At 54.3% G+C, this 21,368-nt stretch overlaps 1 protein-coding gene across 4 annotated transcripts; it reads right to left on the reverse strand.

The window, feature by feature from the left end:
- Nucleotides 1–1,151: 1,151 nt before the first annotated feature.
- Nucleotides 1,152–16,506, reverse strand: GPR179 (G protein-coupled receptor 179). 4 transcript variants are annotated; one of them, XM_053912046.1, is made up of 12 exons: nt 16,101–16,135; nt 15,662–15,861; nt 14,218–14,326; nt 12,465–12,552; nt 11,829–12,064; nt 10,950–11,018; nt 10,451–10,560; nt 9,903–10,141; nt 9,587–9,725; nt 8,926–9,031; nt 8,254–8,400; nt 1,152–6,953 (listed from the first exon to the last, which is right to left on the reverse strand). In XM_053912046.1, exons 1-12 carry the CDS (start codon nt 16,107–16,109, stop codon nt 1,908–1,910), a joined length of 6,498 nt encoding a protein of 2,165 aa, XP_053768021.1. In that variant the 5' UTR covers nt 16,110–16,135; the 3' UTR covers nt 1,152–1,907. The 4 variants fall into 4 exon arrangements, with proteins under 4 accessions (XP_053768021.1, XP_053768020.1, XP_071075473.1 ...); XM_053912045.1 differs by having other exon boundaries at nt 8,926–8,965; nt 15,662–16,506; XM_071219372.1 differs by having other exon boundaries at nt 15,662–16,506.
- Between the last annotated feature and the right edge of the window lie 4,862 nt (nt 16,507–21,368).

The raw sequence follows: 21,368 nt of genomic DNA on the forward strand, positions 1-21,368 counted from the left end.
CCCAGGGCAACAACACACTTCAGGCACTTCTCTGAAAGGCCAGGGCGAGGGACCTAGGTAAGTGGACAGGCCTAAGTATGGAACAAGGGTATCTAGTCCCTGAAAAAGCAGGTTACTGCATTCCTTTTCCTCCTTTTTGGGAATGGAACACGCACTACTTTTTCTGTGATGTGCTGAATCTGCCCGCAGTGTTCACCCACAGACTCATTTCTTCCCCACTGGGTGTTTGGTCTGGTTTGGCCTTTTCCTCCTCAAATGGCATCAGCGGCTGTCCGGTTAGCAGGTGGGTTTACTGCTATCTTTAGTGCCCCTGCCCAGGTGTGCCATGTTTAGCCTGCTTGTCCCCACCCCCACTTACCCCCGCCAGTCCTGGGACTTCTTTGCCCAGTGTTTTTCTCCTTCATTTCCCTCTGGTGGTATCGTCTAATTTCAGCGCTCTGTTATCTAGGATTGCTGAAGTAGGGGTAGCCTGGACTGAACAGAATAGAGCCAAGCTAAGACCAAGAGAGAGCTCCCTAAGAAAGAGGCTTTGTGTTTCCGTGATGCCCTTTCCCCAGACCTCAGGCCTCTGCCCTACCCTGCAGCCTGCTCTTTCTGAGGGCGGTTACAGTGCTGGCTGTGAACGGGGCCTCCTTTCTTTCTCAGGCTTCTCCGGAAGGAGACCGATGTGGGCCTCTTGTTACTGAGCAGGTGATCTGGACCAGTTCTCGCACCAGGACCAGAGATTCCTACTGGCTCCAGTTGCATTGACAGCAGAGTGGGGTCTCTTTAATGATAGCACTGAAAGACTAGGAGGGGGAGAGTGAGCCAGTGAGATGAACTCCGGAGACTGGCAAAGACGGGGGCAGGAAGAAGGGGAGGTCATCTGAAAAAGCTAGCAAGAGGCAGGCTACTTAACCTGGGAGACGGGTGTCTGGAAGGGAGAGCTCGACCTTGGCCAGCATGGCAGGGCCTGGAGTGATTGCCTTTCCTTCTCTGCTCTGTCGCTGATACTGCTTTGGATGCCAGATGGTGGGGATGTGAGAGTGTGTGGTCGGCTCTGCTTCAGTAGTCAAGCAAGGCAGGTGGGGATCAATTAAGCAAAAACTGGAGATCCAAAGTCAAAATGACAAGATCTTTAAGGTGTTTCAGATACGACTTTTGAGCTATTTATTTTTTAAAGATTTTACTTATTTTTAGAGAGGGAAGAAATGAGGGAGAAAGAGGGAGAGAAACATCAGTCAGTTGCCTCACACACACCCCCAACAGGGGACCTGGCCCAAAACCCAGGCACATGCCCTGACTAGGAATTGAACTACCGACCTTTCAGTTCCCAGGCCAGCACTCAATCCACTGAGTCACCCCAGCCACACCTTTTGAGCCATTTATGTTTTTCCTTTTATTTATCTTTGAACTTGAATTAAGTGGCATAAGTCACATAAGCTTCCTCTGGTGACTATAACCTTCTGTTACCCTCAGTTCTTATGTAGCCATTGCCTTGCGTGATTTCATTTCTTAAAAAAAAAAAAGTTCTTTGTAGGTTGCAGGGAAAATAGGGTCTCCCTATAAGAAAATGTGGTCAGGGCACTGCTGAGCTCTCTTTGTCCCTAACTTGGCTTTTCAAGTGAGTGTCTAGACCCGGATGACTTGTGTTGAGTGCTCCAGCTGGACAGGAGGGCTCGTTAGAAGCAGAGGGCCTACGCTTTGTGCCCTACAGAAGGAAGGACTGGAAAGTGAAGAGAGCAGCTTCCTGTCGGGGATCGAACTGCACACTTCTTGTGTAATTTGTCTCTGTGTAAATTGACTGTTGGTCTTCCTGGAGACTGGAAGTGGCCAGGTGTCTTTGTTTCTAGGACTTGGAAAAGGCCTTGGCTGTTGAAAGCCAGCCACCTGATGTATGACCTCACCCCAGTTTAAACTGGGAATTGTTATTCCCAGTCCCAAGGATAGACAGTTGGAGGGGTGAGTTCTTCGTGTGGAGCTTTGGAAGCCACTTTTCCTTGGTCTTCAGTTAGGGAGGAAGAATTCTGAGCCTCAGCTTCTTGGAGACTTGGCCCTGGGGTTAAGCTGGTCCTTGGCCCAAGTCCTAAAGGTCCTTGGAATTCTTTGAAATCTTCCGGAGTAAAAGAACTGGTCGGCTTGCTCACCTTGGGGCAGGGGCTTTTGCTTTCTGGAAGGAAGCAACCCAGAGGTCTTTGGACCGAAAGGCATGGCGGGTTCTCAGGGTCACCAGGGAAAAATATTTTAGTCTGCGTTGCTGTCAAAGCCAGAAGGCCGGATTCCTCAGATGGGGCTCCAGTTCCCTCCCAAGGACAGATGTCTGCCATGGTGCCCTTTATTCTATTTCCTTCTGGATCTGTGACTTCCCACTGGCACAGCTCTGCTATCCTGCTCCCCGTACCACTCGCCCCATGGGGATTGACTGTGGCTTGGTCAGTATCCAGAGCATCTGGCTGGGGGAAGAGCCCCCCCAGACCCGTGTCTTCCTGGGGGCAGACGGTCCCCTGCTCCCCGCTGCCCTTTCCCGCTGCTTTTGAGAAGTGTTCTTCAGTTCCTCCACACCCAGCCTTTTGAAGGAGCAGCTCTCCCTGCCCTTGGGGCTTTCTCTCCACCTGTTCTGGGCCGCCTTCCTCCGCTCCTGCTTTACTCATCTCCCCAGGACAGATTTCCGCTCTCACGGCTGAGGGCACCTCTACTGCTTCCCACGGACACACTTCTGCTGCTCTGGCTTCCACATTGCCTGCTGCCTCCGAAGTGCCTTTGCGTCTGCCCAGAGCTTGTAGGCCTGGTTGTGGAGACAGACCCCCACTGTCCTGACCCTCCCAGGGACACACAGCCTCCTGTTTCCTGTCTACCCTCTCTGGCTTTTTTCGAACTGCCCCAACTTTGGGCTCTGGTTTGTCTGAGGCTTTCCCCTCGTCCCCTTTCCCGTTCTGTATTGACACTCCTTCAGAGATTCTTTCCGTCACCTCCCAGGGACAGACCTCCGCTTTGGCGCTGCTGTCAGGCTGATGGGCATCCCATGGGCACACCTCAGCGTGCCCGCCCCCAACGCTGACCAGTCTCTGAGAGCCAGCTTGCGGTTGGCTACGGCAGTGACTTCCGGGGTGGGAGGAAGAGACTGCCAGGGCCATGCTCTCCCATGGACAGGTAGACTGTAGCTCATTTTCTGCTTTTCCCCCATCTGCAGTAGGGCCTTCTGCTTCTGAAGATGGAGCTCTTTCTTGGGTTATTTGTTCTTGGAGGGAACCCATTTTGGGGTCTTGTATCAGGTCCCCTTTCCTTGCCACCTCATCATTGGCTTCCGAGGAATGCACCTCCACCACTTTGCTCCTCATGCTGCCGGACAAGCCTGAGATCTCGGAGGCCCGAGCACAGGGTCCCCTCAAGTCTTCTTCCCAAGGACAAACAGCTTCCTGCTGTTGACTCGGTTTTGTCTCTCCTTTTGATATGCCTTCTTCCAGGGAGGTGAGGCTCCCCCTTTCTGGAGTTTGCTCCCTCTTCCCTGCTGACTTGTGCCCCATCTCTTGTTCCAGTCCCTTCCCAGGAGCTCCTTCATTCACCTCCCAGGGACAGATCTTGGCCCTTTCACTAGCAGACACTTCCTCCACTTCCCAGGGACACACCTCAGCTGGCCTGCACCCCACGAGGTCCAGTTCCTGGAATCCAGCCTTTGGTCTGTCAGCATCCACAGTATCTGAGTGCTGAGCGTTGTCCCCTGGACCCACGTTCTCCCCAGGACAGGCCACCTCCCGCTCCCAGGCCGGCCTCCCTGGCTGCTTCAGAGCAGTAACAGCTATCCAGCCAGGTCCAGGGTCTGCAGAACCCTTTTCTGTAATGTTGGTCAATTTCCTAATGGCCTCACGTCCCCAAGCTCGTTCCTCCCCTGCTCCAGCACTCACCTCCCAGGGGCAGATCTCTGCCTTCTCAGCAGACAGTCTGTCCTCCACGTCCCATGGACAGATGGCAGCGATTTTGCTTCCCACCCCGCCTGGCACCTGGAGACTGGCCTTGGGTCTATCTGTGTCTAGAGGTTGCGGGGGGAAGCCACCAGGGTCCACACTCTCCCAAGAACAGACTACTTCCTGCTTTTGGAGCTGTCCCTCAGGCTTTTCCCAAGCTGCAACATCTTGGATTCCTGATGTTTCAGGCATTTCCTCCTTGTCCTTTTGAGGTTCTTCCCCTTTGGGCGCCTGTCGCAATATCCAGTCCTCTGTTCTTTCGTTTACCTCCCAGGGACTGATTTCTGCTTCAGCAGGTGTGGCTGCCTTTAACTCTGGCCTGAGGTCTTCCTGGGGACATTCCTGCGTGGCTCTGCTTCCTCCATTGCTGAGGAGTCGGCCACCAGCTCTGGGTGAGGAACTGTCCACACACAGGCTAGAGGGCCCATGGGCTGTGCCCTCCCAGGGACACACTGACACCTGCTGTGTGCTGGATGTCTGTACTGCTTTCCCAGTTTGCTCCCCCATCTCTCCGAAGAGCCCTTTCCTGGAGGCTTGCCCCTCTCCTTGGAGCGATTCTCCCCCTGTCCCCTGATGCAGCATTTCCTTCCTGACTACCTCAGCACCCAGCTCCCAGGGACAAACCTCTGCTTTCCTGAGGACGGGAGCCGCCTCTGCCCCCCACTGACACACCTCTGCAGGGCTCCCTGAGCCCTCGGGGGGTCCTGGGGCCTCAGTAGAGATTGCTAAGGGGCCACGGAAATCAGTGCTCTCCCATGAACACAGAGACTCCAAGTCTCTGCCAGGTTTCTGTTCTTTCCAGAAGGTTGCTTTCTCGGGGGTTTTCTGCTTTTCCTGGGGGAGTTTCTTCACTCCCTCCTGGGACAGTGTCTCATTCTCTCCTTCACTTGCCTCCCAGAGACAGAGCTCTGCCTTGGCGAAGTCAGGTGTACATGCTTCCAGGCTGGTGACTTTCTGCTGAGACTTCTCCACCTCTCTGACCTCCATACTGCCCCCTGCCTCCGACCTGCCCTTGGGTCGCTCACAGTCCTGAGGGGCTGACTGAGAGGACAGACCCCTGGGATCGGCATTTTCCCAGGGAGACACTACCTCCTGCCCCCTGACCAGCCTCTCTGGCTTTTTCTGAGCAATGGCAACCGCATATTTGGGCTCTGATTCTTCTGGGGCTTTCCCTCTCTCTCCTTGGGAGTCACCTGGATCTTGTTTTAATGCCCCCCTCCCGGGGCCTCCTTCACTCACCTCCCAGGGGCAGATTTCAGCCTTGTTACTGCCAGGCAGACACGCTTCTGATGTGGCAGCTTCCCAGGGGCGCACCTCTGCCACCCTGCAGTCAGCACTGCCCACAGGCTGGAGGCCAGCTTTGAGCCGTTCCTGCCTCCCTCCGGGGGCTTCTTTTGCTCGCTCAGCATTTTTGTCCCCAACTGTGCCCTGCCTAACTTGCCTCAGTGTGGCAGGCCCTGTTTTACCTGCCCTCTCAACATTCCCTTCCCCGTGACCCTGGGATGTCCTCCTGCCTCCGTCATCTTGTTCCCTGCTGCCCTCCTGGTGACAGGCACGGAGCATTCTGCTGGTGTGAGCGTTCTGCTGGTTCTGGAGGGACTCCTCATCTTCACAGGGGGCTAGGGCTGCCTGCTTACTCATCACCTTGCGCCCACCTGGCCTGGGAGATCTGGGGCGTGCACCCACTCCCTCTCCTGCAGCTCTGCCCTTCCCCTCAGGGCTCCCCTCCCCGCTCTCCTTTTCTCTGTGTGTGCTCCGAGAACGGGTCAAAGCTTTGATAGCCAGGCCCAGGCTGCGCACAGAGCCCTGCTGGACAGGGGTCTTGAGGCTGTGCGATTTAGAAAAGATCTTGGACCTGTCCTCATCCGCGTCCTCAGTTTCCCCCTGGAGACGCCTGTCCTCGGTGTCCATCCCTTCCTCCCCAGCATGCTTTTTCTCTACCGCCACAGAGAGGGCCCTCCAGAGCCTGGCTCGAGCCGGGGCAGGGGAGTGGCTGCCTCGCTCTGGCCCCGACGAGCCTTCTTGCGCCACATTTTCTTTCTTGACTGGCAGTTCTGCATTCTCCCAGGGGCAGATGAAGGTGAGAAAGCTGGGGCTTTGGGGGGTTACTGGGACTTGTGCTAGGGCAGGGACTGGGGCCAGAACCGGGGCCAAAGCTGGTATCGGAGTGGGAGACAGCATCCTTGGGTCCCCCAGGCAAGCCCCGGACAGGGCTTTGCTGGGTGTGGAGACCTGGTGCTGGATGGGTGGGTGAGGCAGCCTTCTCCCAGCCACCTCCTGAAGCCACCCAGAGGCACAGGAGCTATCTGAGCTGCTGCTCTTGGCAGGGGAAGGTGGGGCTGACAGAGGCGCTCCTCGTGCTCGCTCCAGCCTCCTGGCCGATGGCCTCTGAGCTGGGCTTGCCAAGGTTGCCTCTGCCTTCCTTCTCTCCTCTTGCTCCTTTGCCTGCCGATAGGTCTCCTCCAAGTAGGCCTGGCCGGCCACAAGCAGGGCCTTTTCACTGGAGCCAGCCATGACGCTGAGCGACTTCTGCAGGGACGCTGGCCGGGCGGTGGGGAGCCTCTCCCCCACTGTCAGGTTGTGGGCGCTGGCTGACCTAAAGCTCAGGGCAGGGGGCCCCTCCACTGACTCCCGGCTCTCTGCCCGGGAGACCCTCTTGGCCAGCTTCCTCCTCACTAGTGAGTCGAGGAGAGGGGGGTCCTGCTCCCTGCGGTGGCTGCGGTCATAGGTGCTGTGGGACTTGCGCAGAGCTGGCGGCCCCTCGGGCTCCTGGTGGCTGGAGCTAAGGAGCCTGCGGCGGGAGGAGCTGGGCAGGCTGCTGCGGCCGGGGCAGCCCGAGTCCCGGGAGTGCTGCCGGGCCAGGGCCTCCGGGAACTCAGCCAGGTACCTCACCAAGGAGCGGCCCAGGCCCTGGCGCCAGCTGCCCCGCTTCTTGGGCAGGTGGGGGTTGTTAGCAGCCATTTCCTTGGTCTTGTGGACCTCTAGCTGGGCATAGAGTTTCTTCAACTCATCCTGGGGGCCGGAAGGAGCAAGGAGAGCAGAGCTGACATTGGGATGAATGGGCTAGTCGCCACCCCCTGGCTGCACCATTTTCCCCTCAGCCCTTATTAAGGACATTTTCTCTGGGGGGGATCTATTTGCCACCAAACAGGGCCCCTTCCTTGCCTTTAACCCTCTCAGAATTCACCTGGTTCCCCCCTGGACCCACTCAGGGGGACACAGCATGTACTCCCCTCTCAGGCACTGTGGTCTGGTGGGCAGTCACCACCTTGGGGGACGGGAGACCTGAGTTCAAGGCCTCTGACCCATCGGGCCTCGAGGCTATTTTCTTCGCCTCCCTGAGCCTCTGCTTCTATAAAATAGCAGTGACTGGCTGCCTGGTGTTAGCTTTGTGAAGGGGATTGGATGAGATTGATGGGACTCGTAGGCATGACAAGTGCCACGTTCAAGTGTGACAGTGGGGCTTTGAAAGCCTTTCACACTTTGGATTTCTCCCAAGGGCCAGCACAGAGAGAGTGGACTGGGGTGGCGTGGCAGTGGGCTGCACACTCCCGGGGTCCCTGATGGACTGGGGTTTCGGTTCAGCCTACACCAGGGGCAGGAGGCAAGGCAGGCAGAGCTCAGAGGGTGTGGAGGGCACAGTGGAAATGAGAGGTGGGGGCCGTTGGGCACGGAAGGAACTGGGAGATGTAAACAAGTCAGATGTGGAGGTGGCGGGGAGGGGGAAAATGGCTTCCTGGGGTTTTCCCATGCCATGTGGTTGATAAAACAACAGGCTCAGACCGCCAGGGCCCCTTATTCCTGTCCACTGAGTCCTGAGCCCCTCATTAGGGTTCCCTTGACTGTAATGACTTCCCCGAGCAGAAAAATGAAGAGTACGGACACTCTCCTGGTGTAAGACTCAGGAAGGACTTTCTCTAAGACAGCCAGGTCCAGGGAAAGGGGGTCCTGGTATGGAAACCCTTGGCAGCCACTCAGTGCCTGCACTGCCCAGCCCCAACTGACACTAGAGTCTCCAACTGCCCCACGTGCTGGGCACTCGGGCTTCTTAGTCTGCCCCTTGTGATGCCCCTGCCTCATGGAGTAGGGGACACAGGGGATTAGAGCTCCACCTTTGGGGTCTTTTCACTTAGGTTATGTGTGGCCTTCTTTAACTAGAGGCAGGGAAGCAGCTCCGGGTGATAGAGATTGGAGGGAGGCCCGTCTCAGAGAGAGGGAAAGCTCGGAGCAGGGCAGCCTCAGGGCAGGGCAGCTGGGTTCCCAGTGAGTCCCTGAAAGCAGACACCAAAAGGAGGCAGAGGGCGGTACATACCCGGATGTCTCCGGGGTCCAGGCTGCGCTCGCTCCAAGCTGAGGCAGTGCTGCTGTCGAAGTAGGAGCCTGGGCGCTGCAGGTCCAGCTCATCCTCATACACCTCGTCCACCATCTCCTCTCGGGGAGGCACCCCCGTCTTCCAGAACTGGCCGTGGAAATGGGCATGATTGGGAAAAAGATTCTCCTTGCCTCCCTGTTCACGCTGCCTCCACCCGCCCCGTGGAATACATCGTTCCTTCATGAATCTTCATCCCCTCTCGGATTCAGAATTCCGGGGTCTAGAGACTTTCGCTCCCTCTCATCTTTCCTGATCTCTAGCTTAGAGACCAAGGGATCTCAGCCTCCTGCCCCTGCAACCCGTAGTCATGTTCTCAGCTCTCCACCGCTCTGTAACTGCTTCTGTGTTGATTTTCAGAGTCTGCCAATTTTAAAGCTGTAACAGGGACCCCTCCAGTCCTAGCTCTTACTTCACTTGCCCAGGGATTGGAGGCTTCCTCCCCCATCCTCCCCGAAGTGAGCTCTTTGCTAGGACCCCTGTGGATCAGAGCCTTCACACCTGCAGGGTGTCATCCTCACCCTGACCTGGAGAGGGCGCTGCTGTCGCAGCAGATCCACGGTGCCCCTGACGGGCTGGGCTTCTGCCTTACATCCAGCAGGGGGAAGACCTCACCTTAGGGATGAAGATCAGGGCCAGGGTGGCAGTGACTGTGCTGTGGGTGTGGAAGAAGAAGAGGAGGAGGGTCCAGTCTGGGTGCAGGGAGGGAACCAGCACAAACCTGAGAGTATGAGGGAGGGAGATTCTTATCTGTGGGTAGGAGTGGCCTCTTGCTCCCCACCAGTCTCACTTGTCCCAGCCCCAGCCCTGACCTCGGTGGAGGTGCCGGTGGGGTGGGGAGGACACTCTTCTTCTTTCCCTCTCTGGGATGTGGGTCCTACCTCAAGGCTCACATTAACACCCACCTCTGAGAAGCCCTCCCAGAATACTCCAGCTGGCCGCCTCTGGCTGCCTGTAGTACAGACTGGTGCCCCACAACTCTGTTACCAACCAAACTGGATGGATTCTGCCTCCACCACAGGGCCCACAGCAGGCAGGCTGCTGGGACAGCTGTGGTGTGAGGAGGGAGAAGGCAGAAAGCTGAGCAAGTGTGGGAGGGCGCTTCCTCTGCTTGGGTGTTGGGTGAGACATGGGGTGCAGGAAGGGTATGTAGGGTAGGGAGAGAGTGCAGGTCAGGGGCCTTCCTCACCTAGCAGTGTTGTAACGATGGCCCTGGGGAGGGGGTACCCTTGTCAGGGAGAAGCGAGGAGTTGTGGGTAGGTGGGCCTGTCCTCACCTGGCTGCATGGAAGGCAGCAGAGAGCATCAGCTCGTTGTGCAGGGCGATGCCCATATAGCGTGGTTCGTGGAAAGCTGAGGGCACAGCCCGGGTGGCATAGCAGAGGAAGCTGCCCCAGCACAGGAGCAGCATCTCGGCTGTGGGGAAGCAGGGAGGGGCACCACCTTAGCAGCCAGGCCCTCCCTTTCTCTCTGCAGCTGGGGGGAACCTGAGCCAGGGGTCCAGATCCAAGGTGGGAGGAGCAGGACCAGAGGACCCACAGAGGTGCAGGATCAGGGGCCAGAGTGAGACTAGGCTCAGTGAAAGCAACTCACCCACAACCATGATGTAGTCCCAGTGGTCATGGTGGCAGAGGTAGAAGTGGCGGCCCGTGGGAGTGTGGCCTCGGGTTACCAGGGGCGTGTGCAGGATGCCTCGCTCCAGGACCCCCACTGTCCACATGGCCAGGAAGCTCAGTACTAGCAGCAGAAGCAGCCCCAGACGCCGAAGCAGCTGCCCACTACTTAGGAGGGGGCCCCTCTGGGCCGTTCGAGACAGAAAGAGCTGGAGCACTCTACAAGGGTGTAGAAGGGGTGGGTGGAGAGAGAGGACCAAGGAGAGGGGGCCAGGGCCCTGTCCTCTGGCCATTGCTCCCCTAACCCCTACATACACCTGCCTTCCCACCCCTTCCATGCCTTGCTGCCTCCTTATGCCCAGGAAAGTGATGTGGAAGGAGGACTATTGTGATTATGGTGATGCGAGCAGGCTTTGGGGACACAGGAGTGGAACTGGTAAGAGTCTCACTGTGAAGAACTCCATTCCACCAATGAGCTGGGGTGGCCGGGAATGAGCAGCCCGAGAGCAAGGTCTGCTCCAGCCCTACCTATACAGCTTGAGTATAATGGTGCCGTAGACAATGGCAAAACCCAGCAGCCGAACCCAGCGGAGAGCAATGCAGCGGAATACACCGGGCTTGAAGTATAGGATGAAGACCTGGTGAGGAGAGGGGGAAATGGCTGTTTTCCACTGCACTCCCACTGCGTGCCAGGCCTATGCTCAGCACGTGGTTGATCCTCCTAACAGCCTTGCAATAGAAGCAGCATCACCTCCATTCCGCATAGCTTAAGCAGCTCAAGAATCAGGGAGACTAGGTACCCTGTCCCAAGTCACACAGCAGGTCACAGAGCCCTTTTAAGCCTGGACTCTGCTTCCAGAGCTCACTAGGCCAGCCTGCTACTCGTGGGTCTGAGTAGGGGCATCTGGAGGTCTCTGAATCCTCCCAAGAGGGCAGAGAGGAGAGAGCATTCTGGGGTTTGGAGGGTACCACGCTGGGACTGTGGGGACCCTGGGAGGTGGAGGTCAGCCTCTTGCCACAAACTCACAGGGAAGTAAAGCAGTAGGGATCCAAAAAGAATGGTTTCCAGCAGGACAATTCCAGATGCCCGGATCCTCTGCGAACCCAGGAACAAGAGGCAAGTAAGCAGGGCAGTCAGTGGGAGGACAGAGCCTGGACAGTGGTGTGGGAGGGTCTTAGGCCTGTTTTAGGGGTCACTCAGTGGCCCTGGGCTAAGACTTTACCCCATAACATTAGCTCCACCTTCCATCCATAGCCACGCCCTTATTCCCATCACAAGCTCTTAGTTTCCCTGGCACTAAGCCTGGCGAAGGCCCAGGTTTCAGACCCCAGCAGCCCCACCCCATTCTCCCCACAACCCTAGCCTGGGCCTTGCTGCAGACCTAGGCTCAGATCAGAAGCTGCTGGAGCCAGAAGGTACCTCACGCATTCCTCCAAGCTTTGGTTCAGACTGCTCCCTGTCTAGATACCCCCTTCTCTGCCCGATAACCATCCGGTTGTCCTTCAAGTCTGGTTCAAATGTCCCTCTCTCCAGAAAGTCTTCCCCATGCCAGCTCAGGCAGGACAACCGGGTCCTTTCTCTGAGCTGCCAAGGAAACTGACACATAACTCCATTAACTCCATCCAGCTGTCTTGCTGTGCTGTTACTTACATGTCTGCTTCCTCCATTCACCTGGGAGCTCCAGATTTGAATCAACATCCAATGCCTTCATTTTCCAGGTGAGGAAACAGGCCTAAGATGGTGAGGTCACTTGCCAAATGTCACATAGCATGTTAGATTAATAATCAAGGCCAGAACCCATTTCTCCCAAATTCTAGTCTTAGGGAGCCTCTGGTCTCCAGCTGATGCTAGGGATGCAGGCTGGGTAGGATGTGTGTGCAGAGAGAGATGTGGAGCCTTCCTTACCTTGCTCCGGCGGCAGTGGTAGGAAACCAGCATGCTCAGGAAGACGGACAACATGCAGCAGGCCTGGCCGGCCAACACTGCTGCCCTCAGCGCCAAGGCCTCCTCCACCAGGCACGGTGTGGCATCCCTACAGCTGGTGCAGCTCTCAGCACATGGCTGGCACCGGAGCAGCCGCCCAGAGCTGCCTTGTGGTGACACGAATTGCCCAGGAGGCTGGGTGGCACTGTCCTCTGACTCTATATAAAGAACAAGATGGGTGCCAGGAGAGGGGCATGGCTGGGGCACCCTGAGATGCTAGACTTGTCTCCCAGCAAGCAACTCACCCTCTCCCTGCCCTCTTTTGGTGGCTTCCTTTGGTCAGGAGGGGAGGGATGAAGACATGGGTACTCCCAAGGGGTGGCAGGGTAACGGGAATAGGTGACGCCAAGTCATCTCAAGGCTCATCACAAGGTCATCTTGCAGCAGACTGGCATGTCGTGGGCTCATCCTCAAACTAGATCCTGCCTGCCTCTTCTGCTTCTCTCAGCCTGGGAGGAAACTACCCAGTGTCTTGCCCCAGCCTGCCTTGCCCAGATACCCTCCTCCAACAAGCCCAGCCTATAAAACGCCTGCCTGGCCCTCACCGCAGTTACATACCCCCGGAGTGGCTTGCCCCATAGAAGCCTGGTCGGCAGCGGCAGAGGTAGCGGCCAAGGACAAAGCCCTGACTCTCTAGAGGTATGCACTGTGGGAACGACAAAAAACGGTGGATGTTTGTATGGGGCTTTCCCTCCCGGTAAGAGATGGAGGATCCATCTATCTACCTTTCTATCCATCACACCTGGGCCCACACTAGGGAACCTCACCAGAAACCCTCTCTGGTCCCTAGGGAAGCCTTTCCTCTATGGAAACCGCACTCTACCCCACACCCACACTGCCTCTCTTCTCAAAGAGACAGCCAAGCAAAGAGTATGGGGCTAGATCACCCTTTTGTTCAGACCAGCAGGGACAGGAGCCTCAGAGGTCCCATTTCCCAGTGCCCGGCTGTTGCTGGAACGAGGTACTGTGGGAGGTGCAAGTAGGAAGAGCTCTGAGCCCAACCACACCTGTGTACCTACATATTGCTTCAAAGGGTCCCGTCAGCCTCCCTCTCTGGCACACAGATTGAAAAGGCTCCCATAGAGGAGCAGCTTCCTCCGTCAGAGGCCATCTGGCTTTGGCACAGGACTGCTTTCCGCAGCCCTGATGCCAGGCTGATGCCAGGCTGGTAGAATGCAAAGGCCAGCTCTTTATTCCACCTCCGCCCATTAATGTTTACCCAGCAGGGGACAGAGCAGACCTCAGAGTCAGGTGAGGAAGATGAGCCCATGGATGAGGCCAGATCTGCTGTAGGGAGTGGCCAGGAATAGGCAGCATTAGGCAAAGGAAGGGGTAAACACTCAGAGATTCTGTATCCAGCTCGACTTTCACCAAGAAAGATTAAAGGGTGCTGCCTCTGGAATCATGGCCCAGCTTCCCCTCTTGCCCTGACCACTGGAACATGGTCTGCTCCTGCCACAGTCTGCACAACCAGACAAAAGCCTGCCCAGAGATGTGACTGTGGTTTGGGTTTAAAAGGAACTGGACACCGGGGTCCCTTCTCGGTCCCTGGGCTTAGAGCTCCAAACACATGTGCCCCGAAGCGCAGTAGATGCTCAAACTGGCCCCACCCCCCAGCAGGCTGCAGGGCGAGTCTTGGCCTCAGTTCAGCTCAGGAACAAGCAGCCAGTGTAACTGTGGAGCAGATTAGTGCACCGGCCTCCCAGTTCCCCAGTACTGGGCTTGCAGGATTACCAGCCATTGCTTCCATTATCCAGATTCTTCTGCATCCATGGCTTTGATTCCACTGGCATCTGGCCTAGGTTGCATCATCTATACCAGTCCCAGAGCTCTTCGAGCTCCAGCTTAGGTTAGATTCCTCCCACACCCCAACCAGCAATTCCACTTATTTTAGCAAACACCAACTGAGCATCTTTTGTGGGCCAGAAGGAGCCTGGAGCTCTGTTGACATGATATGACAATGTGGTCCAGGAGAAGGGAAGGAGATGATTAATAGAGGCTCAGGGGATGGTCCTGGAAAGGGATTTTGGAGCCCCCAGTACCAGGAGGGAAAGCAGACGGCGAGGCACACTGTTTCAAAGACATGAAAGTGGTTGTCTCAGGTGAAGGGTAGGGGGGGCGCACTGTAAGTATCCTCCCTTTTTAAAAGCCTGGAAGCACATTTTTATCTCATCACTAGAAACTCCCCTGAAGCCCTGAGAGGCTGGTGTGCCTTTGTCAACTGCTTCTGGGAGCTGGGCGGTGGCAGTGGTGGGAAAGGCGGAGTGAGGGAGGACCTACACGCTGCCCCCACCCCTCCCCTCATCCTTACCTGGGTGCTGTTGAGATCACACAGGTGCGTGTTAGCATACCAGCCTGGGCCGCTGGCACATTGATTGATGTCCACACTCTGAATGTCTACGTCCATCCGCACCTGCCCCCTAGGGCAGTGAATCAGCAGTTAGGGACACAGAGAAGGATGTCAAGGTGGACATGTGTCCTTGGGCCCCAGACTACAGACAATGCAAGCTCTGCAGACATTAGCACAGCAGCTGCAGTGTGTAGAGAGAGGGCACACGGGCATTCCATTTCTCCAGTGCTATTATCCCCCACTGTCTGTAGGCAACAATCCCTCTCCCTACAGGTTGTCCCCCGTCCTCCCGTCCCTCAGCTTTTCGACATCCTAGCATTTCCTGGAGTCTATAAATTGGTAGAGGAAGGGGACATGTCAAGACATGTGGGAGTGGGACTTTGATGATCTGTGTGAAGTGGATTTTCACACTTCCCCACTGCATGTATACACACTCACACTCACACATACACACACGGAGCTCAACTATTTAACTGCCCCTCACTCTGCCCAAACCAGGTCTGAATTTATTATAGCAAAGCAGATATGGAAGGGAGAAGCCCAGAGTTAGAGCTGCCTGGCCCAAGGGTTCCCAACCCCTGCTCTCAATGAGTGGGGAGAGAGCTGGCAGGGAGCCAGACTCCCTGCCAGCTAGCAGGGGACCCTGCTAGGGACAGTGAAGGGGGACACAGAGCTGGTAAAACAATGTTGATGGTTGAATGACTTGAAGTACCGTGCCCATGGGCTCCCTCCTTCCCACCAGGGTTCCCAATCACCTCTTCACTCTGACTGAGGGGGGTCAATTATTTGAGGGGTGTCACAGACTCCTGGGTCGGGATAGGCAAGACAGTGGAATCTACTTGATATAAGAATATAGCCATTGGGAGTGACCCTGGGGACCTGGCCAACTCCTGGACAGAAGGGGTAATGGTTTCAACCTTCCCCCCAAGAACTTCCCTTCTCTTGGAAAAGCCTCCTTTTACAGCTCCGCGTTGCTAGAAAGCAGCAGGTTTAGTTCCTGAAGTGCCCGCCTGGCTCCTCTAAGACGCCTGCTGTGAGGACTGTTTTTCATCCACACGAAGAAGCCCTCTCTCATGCCTCTTACACTCACTGGCCACCTAGGCTCAGGCCTAGGGGCCAACACCTACCCCCAGCTATACCCACACATTAGTGCACACACATGTGTGTACGACTGTGTGCGAATACATTGACATATACAGTCTGTAACTCACACCTGTCTGTGTCAACACATAGTTACAAATTCCCAGAGGTGACTACAAATACACACCCATGAAGGCAAATACATACATCTGGGTCCCCCAAACACACACGTGCATGCCAAATGGCCCATGCACAGCTGGGTGGACTTGGGCTCCCCACCCCAGTGAACCTACAAATGCACCAAATCCTGCACAAACCCACTTACCTGATCTCTGGGCTGAGGTCCGGCTTGAGTCCATAGAAGGTGGCCGAAAGTGTGATAAGCCAGCCGGGACGAAGCTGGCCCTCCTGACATTCCAGGAAGGGAGGAGACAGCCTCACATTCTGCATGTCCCCCAGATATCCATCTCCCCGTGGCCACTTGGGGCTTCCAAGGGTCCCTAGGTCATTGGTCAGCACCCGTTTCTGCAGGGTAGGAGTGTCCAGGGTCCCAGTTAGGCTCTCTTCCAACACCCTGTTTCCAGACAAGTCCTGAAGGATGGTCTCCTCCCCCATTCGGGTGGCCTGCAGGGCCAGCTGCAGGTGGCTGGCCCCTGGTGGAGGGTTAAAAGTCAGCAAAGCCCGGTATGCCCTTGGGTCCCCCTCGGCCACGCTGCGGACCAGAGCCTGGTACCACTCCACATCCTCCTCCACACTCGACTCACGGATGTCATTGGCTTGTAGCAGCATGTTGAGGAAATTGGCGGCCTGGGCAATGGCGCCTGCTGCCCTCCCTAGGATCAGGGGGACCCCTGGACTGGCTTCTGCCCCCTGAGCTTCATAGCGCGCACTGCAATTAGTCCCCAACAGATGTTGGGCATCTCCAGAGTAGAGAAAAGCCAGGGCTGCTTCAGCACCCTCTGGGGGCACCCATATGGGTACATATCCTGGCTTGACTTGGGAGGAAAGTGAGGGCAGAGGGTGGAAGGACCGAAGAGTCCCCAGAGCCCAGCCACAGAGGAGACAGCAGCCGAGCAGCCCCAACACTGGAGGGGACATAACCACTTTCCTGGTGCCTATCCTTGGGGCAGTTCTCAGGGAGCCTGGGATCCAGGCTGCCTGGGGATTTGGTGGCTCAGGAGAGCCCAGGTAGAGGCTGGCTGCAGCCTGGGACTGCCTGCCTGCCCAACTCCTTTCCTCGTGTCCTCTCTTCCTCTCTCCCTCTCTCTGCTTGTGCTGTGTCGCCTGTTTTTTCTTCTTTCTAAAATCATCAGCTGCCTTCTGGATGTAGGCATGAGGGCTCTCCCTCCTCTTCTCTCGGTGTGGCCCCCACCAAAAACCCTCTTAATCCCAGCACACCACTCTTTCCTCCCCCTATTATCCAGTATCTAGGCTCCCTCCTCCCCTTTTCCACCCTACATCTGTTCCAGAGAAAGAGATAGATGGGAGGGGAGAGAAAGGGCCCAGTCGTTCACTCTCTCCCTTCCTCTCTTTCTGCCTCCCTCTGCCCTTTGCTCCATTAGGAGAGATGGGCAAATCCAGGATGGGGCGTCATAGCAACCGCAGATGAGCCCCTGCTCCTCTCTCCACCCCTCTGCTCCACTCAGCCTCCTGGCAGCAATTGCAACGGGCATGAGAAAGGGCCAAGCTGCATCTCCTGGCAATCTGCTCTGGCTGCCTATAGCCCTGACACTATGCTGCTGAGCTGGGATTTGAGATTGGGGATGGTGAAGGTGGGAAGAGAGCTTCATTTAACCACAATCAGTCATTGTACAGACTGTGGCGGTTTATAAAGTGTTTCTCATGTGCATTATCTCCATACATCTTCCCCACAGCCACATATGGTGAATATCATCCCCATTTCACAAAAGCAGAGAGGCTCAGAGATTCACCCAAGGTCACCTAGGGGCTCACTTTGAGTTGAGACGCAAACTCAGAGCTCTGACTCCCCTACAGTGCTCCATCAAACCACGACTACCACCTGGTTATTCGTCCTCAGGGACCTTAATCAAGCCCATTAGAGAGGAGTGAGTCAAGCTCAGAGGTGAAGGGACTTCCCTAGGACCACACCAAGGCTTGCGACAATGCAAGCCTCCACCAGGTCTCCATCTCCAGGGGTCCCCCCTACTGCATCACAGAGTTGACAACCACAGCCAGTGTGGTGGGGGCAAAAGGGGGCAGGGAGGAGAGAGTGAACAAAGTTTTGCTTCCACTTCTTCCACCTTCATTTTGTCATTCTAAGTCCTGTCTTCTTCCTTTCTTCTTGAAAACCGTGCCTAACTTTTCTTGGTCTTCCTGGTTTTCTTATTGCTCACGCCATTCCCTTCATTGGACACAATAACTAAAGAGCTTAGAGTTACTCTGAGGCAGATTCCCTGGATCAGAAGGACATGGATTCTTGCAGGTAGCCACAGAGCAAAGCCTTCCTCTCCCTCCTTTTCCATCCCCTTTCCATCGCTGATGCACTCCGCACTCGGTCATCTGGCCCCAAATGCACATTTCCTTCTCTCTCTGCTCCCCGCAACCTCTGATGTCCCAGATCACTGAGTGTATGTAGGAAGGGACAGGTGGAGGTTGCTAAAAACTTCCTTTACTTTACAGGTGGCCTCGGCAAACAATTACGCTTTAGAACCCCAGGTGGGAGTGTAAGGGGTGGGAGAAAGAGATGAGCCTAAAGGACAAGCCTCCAGCAGACTCCCTAAGGTGTCAGAACTAGAAGTGCCTACAGCCCAGACCTTTTTCTAATAGAGAAGGAAACTGAAACTGAATGTCATCAGCAAAGGGACCTTCTCAAGGCCACAAGTCAGTGAGTGGGTACTGGGGTCGGACCTGCATCACAGCTCCATCGCTCTGTCCTTGGCCACTCTGACTCTGTGCTAACTAACCGAGAGAGGGACAGAGGGAGCAAGTGACCCATTCCTGGTTCCTGGTGTTATTAGTTACCATTAGTTCAGACCAACAAAACGCACTGGGTGAAGACGTAACAGTAAGTTGTTTGTTTTCCCCTCAAGAAGCTTTTCACACTAATGACAACTAACATTCGTATAATGTTTTAGCATTTACATGTAATCCCCACAACAGCCCGGTCAAGGGGGATTACTATTGACCTACTTTTTTTTTTTTTTTTTTTTTTACAAATGAAACACAGGTTCAAAGATGTTTAACGGTTTGATCTTGGTCATACCTCCAGGAATTGGCCTGATTAGCACTCAAATGAGAGAGCGAGCCCCAGTGGGACGGGGACTGAACCTGTCTCACTCATCGCTGCACCCCCGAAGCCTGGCCCACTGCCGAGTGACTTCAGTGACTGCGGGACTTGTTTAGATGACCCGAATTGTTCTTCACAAACTTTAAGAACTAGGATCCTACCACTGCAGGGACCACTTATACACTCTTCAGTGAAAAGGGTACGTGTACACACAAAACCTGCTCAACACACACCAATCCAACTCATACGAAGTTCTCTTTCCTTTGCCTGGATCTTAATTTTCAATGTTTTTTTTTCCAGGACCTGAGCCACAGGCATGGACATTTAAGGATGTGGAGAAAGGCAGCATTCCTTGCCCTGCCTCAGAAAGAGCCTGTGTGCATTCCCTTGTGCCTCTGTGTACTCTGGGCAGGTAGAGATACCCCCAAAGAGGGCAGGCATAGCCTCTCTCTCTGGGGCTAAGAAAATAGGTGGACAGCAGAGGGCGCTGCAGAACTACAGACCTTGCGTTACCCCTCCCTGTAATCTGTTCTGGAGCCAGTTTTTCTGACACAGCCAGAGATCTTAGGTGGTCTTCTTAGGCCTCAGGGGTTCTGTGGTCCCACAGAAATTTCTCCTTTTCTCCAGAAACCTCAGTGGCACCTGAGAGGTAGCTGAGGGAGAGAGGCTAAAGAATAAAATGTGTGATATCAGACAGAGCTGGTTTTGAATACCACTGCAACTTTTTGAACTGTGTGATGTTAGGTGAATAACTGAGCTTAATTAAGTTTCTTCACGGGCAACAAAGGATATTAATTCTGTTGTGCTGAATGAGATGAATTTGTATCAGGAGACTCTTAGAAGGTGTGAGGTTATTATCAAGAGCCTACTCTGTGCCCAGAAACAGTCCTGGGCCCTGGAGAGTCCATGATGGGCAGATGTGGCCCCTACCTTCATGGAGCTGACAGCTTAGTAATGAAGACAGACTTTAATCAAATAACCCCACAGATAGCTGACAAATAATATCTGTGCAATTAAGTGCAGCAAAGGAGTGGTCCTGGACCTCAGTGAGGAGGAAGTGCCCTGCCAGGGAGATCTATTTCCCTGAGGTAGTGAAGAATTCAATCTGAAGAGTGAGTAAGACTTTACTAAGAAAAAAAAAAAAAAAAAAAAAAAAAAAAAAAAGGTGGGGGGTGATGACGGGGGCGGGGAAGCCTTTGAGAAAAGGGAATAGCTCATGCAATGGCCATATATATGCAGGCTCGACACACGGCTAGTGGAACTGCAGGGGAGAGAGAACAAGAGGGCGTTGGGTGGGAGATGAGGTCAGAGAGAGGCAGGGTCAGATCACCAAAGACCCCAAAAGCCTCCTTAAGGAGTTTTATCTTTAGCCTAAGAGCAATGGGAAAAACAATGGGAAACCAAGAAGCATTGTAATCACTGGCCATGGACACATTTCCATATTAGAAAGGTCTTTCTGGCTGCAGAAGTCACAGCAGACCCTCAACCCTCTTAGCCTCAATGCAGCCTTGGGTACCAAAGTTGTAAGTTCTGCTGACTGCTCCTTCCTCCTTGTCTCTTGTATCCCTCACCACCTCACATGGGACCATTGCAAGGGTTTCCTAATTGGTATCCCTGCCTCCAGACCAACCTCCTCTACACAGCAAACTTGATCTTCTTTGATCTTCGCAACATGCCTGCAAGTAAGCAAAGCAGTAATCTTATCCCTATTTTGCCGATGAGAAAACTGTGGTGCTATGGAGCTGGCTCATACAGGCTTACGAGAGCCAATTATTAAACTTTCAAGAATTTTGCAAACTAGTTGTTAAATCATAGTCACTGCTAAAATTAAATTTTACAAATTTATAATGAAATAAATGATGTTAAAAACAAAGGTAATATTAAATAAATTCTGAAAACTCATCACTTCCTAATAATTTCACTATAATATTAGTTATCTATGCTCTTGGGGTCATTTATATTGTTGTATCTGCATGATAAACAACTACATAATGTATGCTACTGTTCATCTCTTTTTACCTCTGTGTTCAGTTTTAAAGCCAGGTTGGTAGAGTGAAATCAGCCATGATGGCAACATTTACACCATGGAAATCGGCAAACCATATAAACTTAGTGTTTTGTTGATTACCTAGACTTAAGAAAATGATGGAGAAAATGTTAATAATTCAGATTTAATTTTTTTTAGCTGACACAAAGGTAATTTATTAACAGAAAATAAGAATTTGAGGATTCCTGTTCACAGAGGGTGACCACGTGACGCCGCTTCCTGCTGGTGCTGCCGGAGGGGTGGGAGTGACATCCTCAATCCATCTGCTCTTCATTCCCGAGCTGGCAAGGGCTCTGAGAGCTGACTGGGCCCCCCGTCCAGGGGTCTTGGTCCTATTTCCTCCTGTGGCCCGAGTTTGATGTGGAGAGCGGTGGTGCCCAGCTCCTTGCACCTCTGGGCCATATCCCGGGCAGCCAACATGGCAGCGCATAGAAAGGACTCATCTCAGTCAGCCTTTACCTTCATCCCACCTGTCACACAGCAGATGGTTTCCTTGACAGAAAGGTGCCGTTTCTGCGCATCAACTCCAGACTCTGCCACCAGAAAGCTCGATTTAAATTTAATGTGTTATGTCTGTAGCCATTAGATTGTGAATAGAACAAACATTGCAGACATTTTCACTGTTTGAAAACTGTTTTTCAATTCAGCAAAGAAGTCACTCCCATAATTGACAGTTAAGACTTTTTTTAAAACTTCCCTCCTATATTGACATAGAGGGAAATATTAACCAACATTCAT

Source organism: Desmodus rotundus, chromosome 9 (genome assembly GCF_022682495.2).
Source record: "Desmodus rotundus isolate HL8 chromosome 9, HLdesRot8A.1, whole genome shotgun sequence".
Classification (NCBI taxonomy): domain Eukaryota; kingdom Metazoa; phylum Chordata; class Mammalia; order Chiroptera; family Phyllostomidae; genus Desmodus; species Desmodus rotundus.

Excerpts from the sequence above, each read along its gene's own strand:
- GPR179 (XM_071219372.1), bottom strand. The coding sequence starts at position 16,434 with ATGTCCCCTCCAGTGTTGGGGCTGCTCGGCTGCTGTCTCCTCTGTGGC. Across the intron at positions 10,142-10,450 it reads ATTATACTCAAGCTGTATAG|AGTGCTCCAGCTCTTTCTGT; the intron begins GTAGGGCTGGAG and ends ACACCCTTGTAG. Across the intron at positions 9,726-9,902 it reads GGACTACATCATGGTTGTGG|CCGAGATGCTGCTCCTGTGC; the intron begins GTGAGTTGCTTT and ends GCTTCCCCACAG.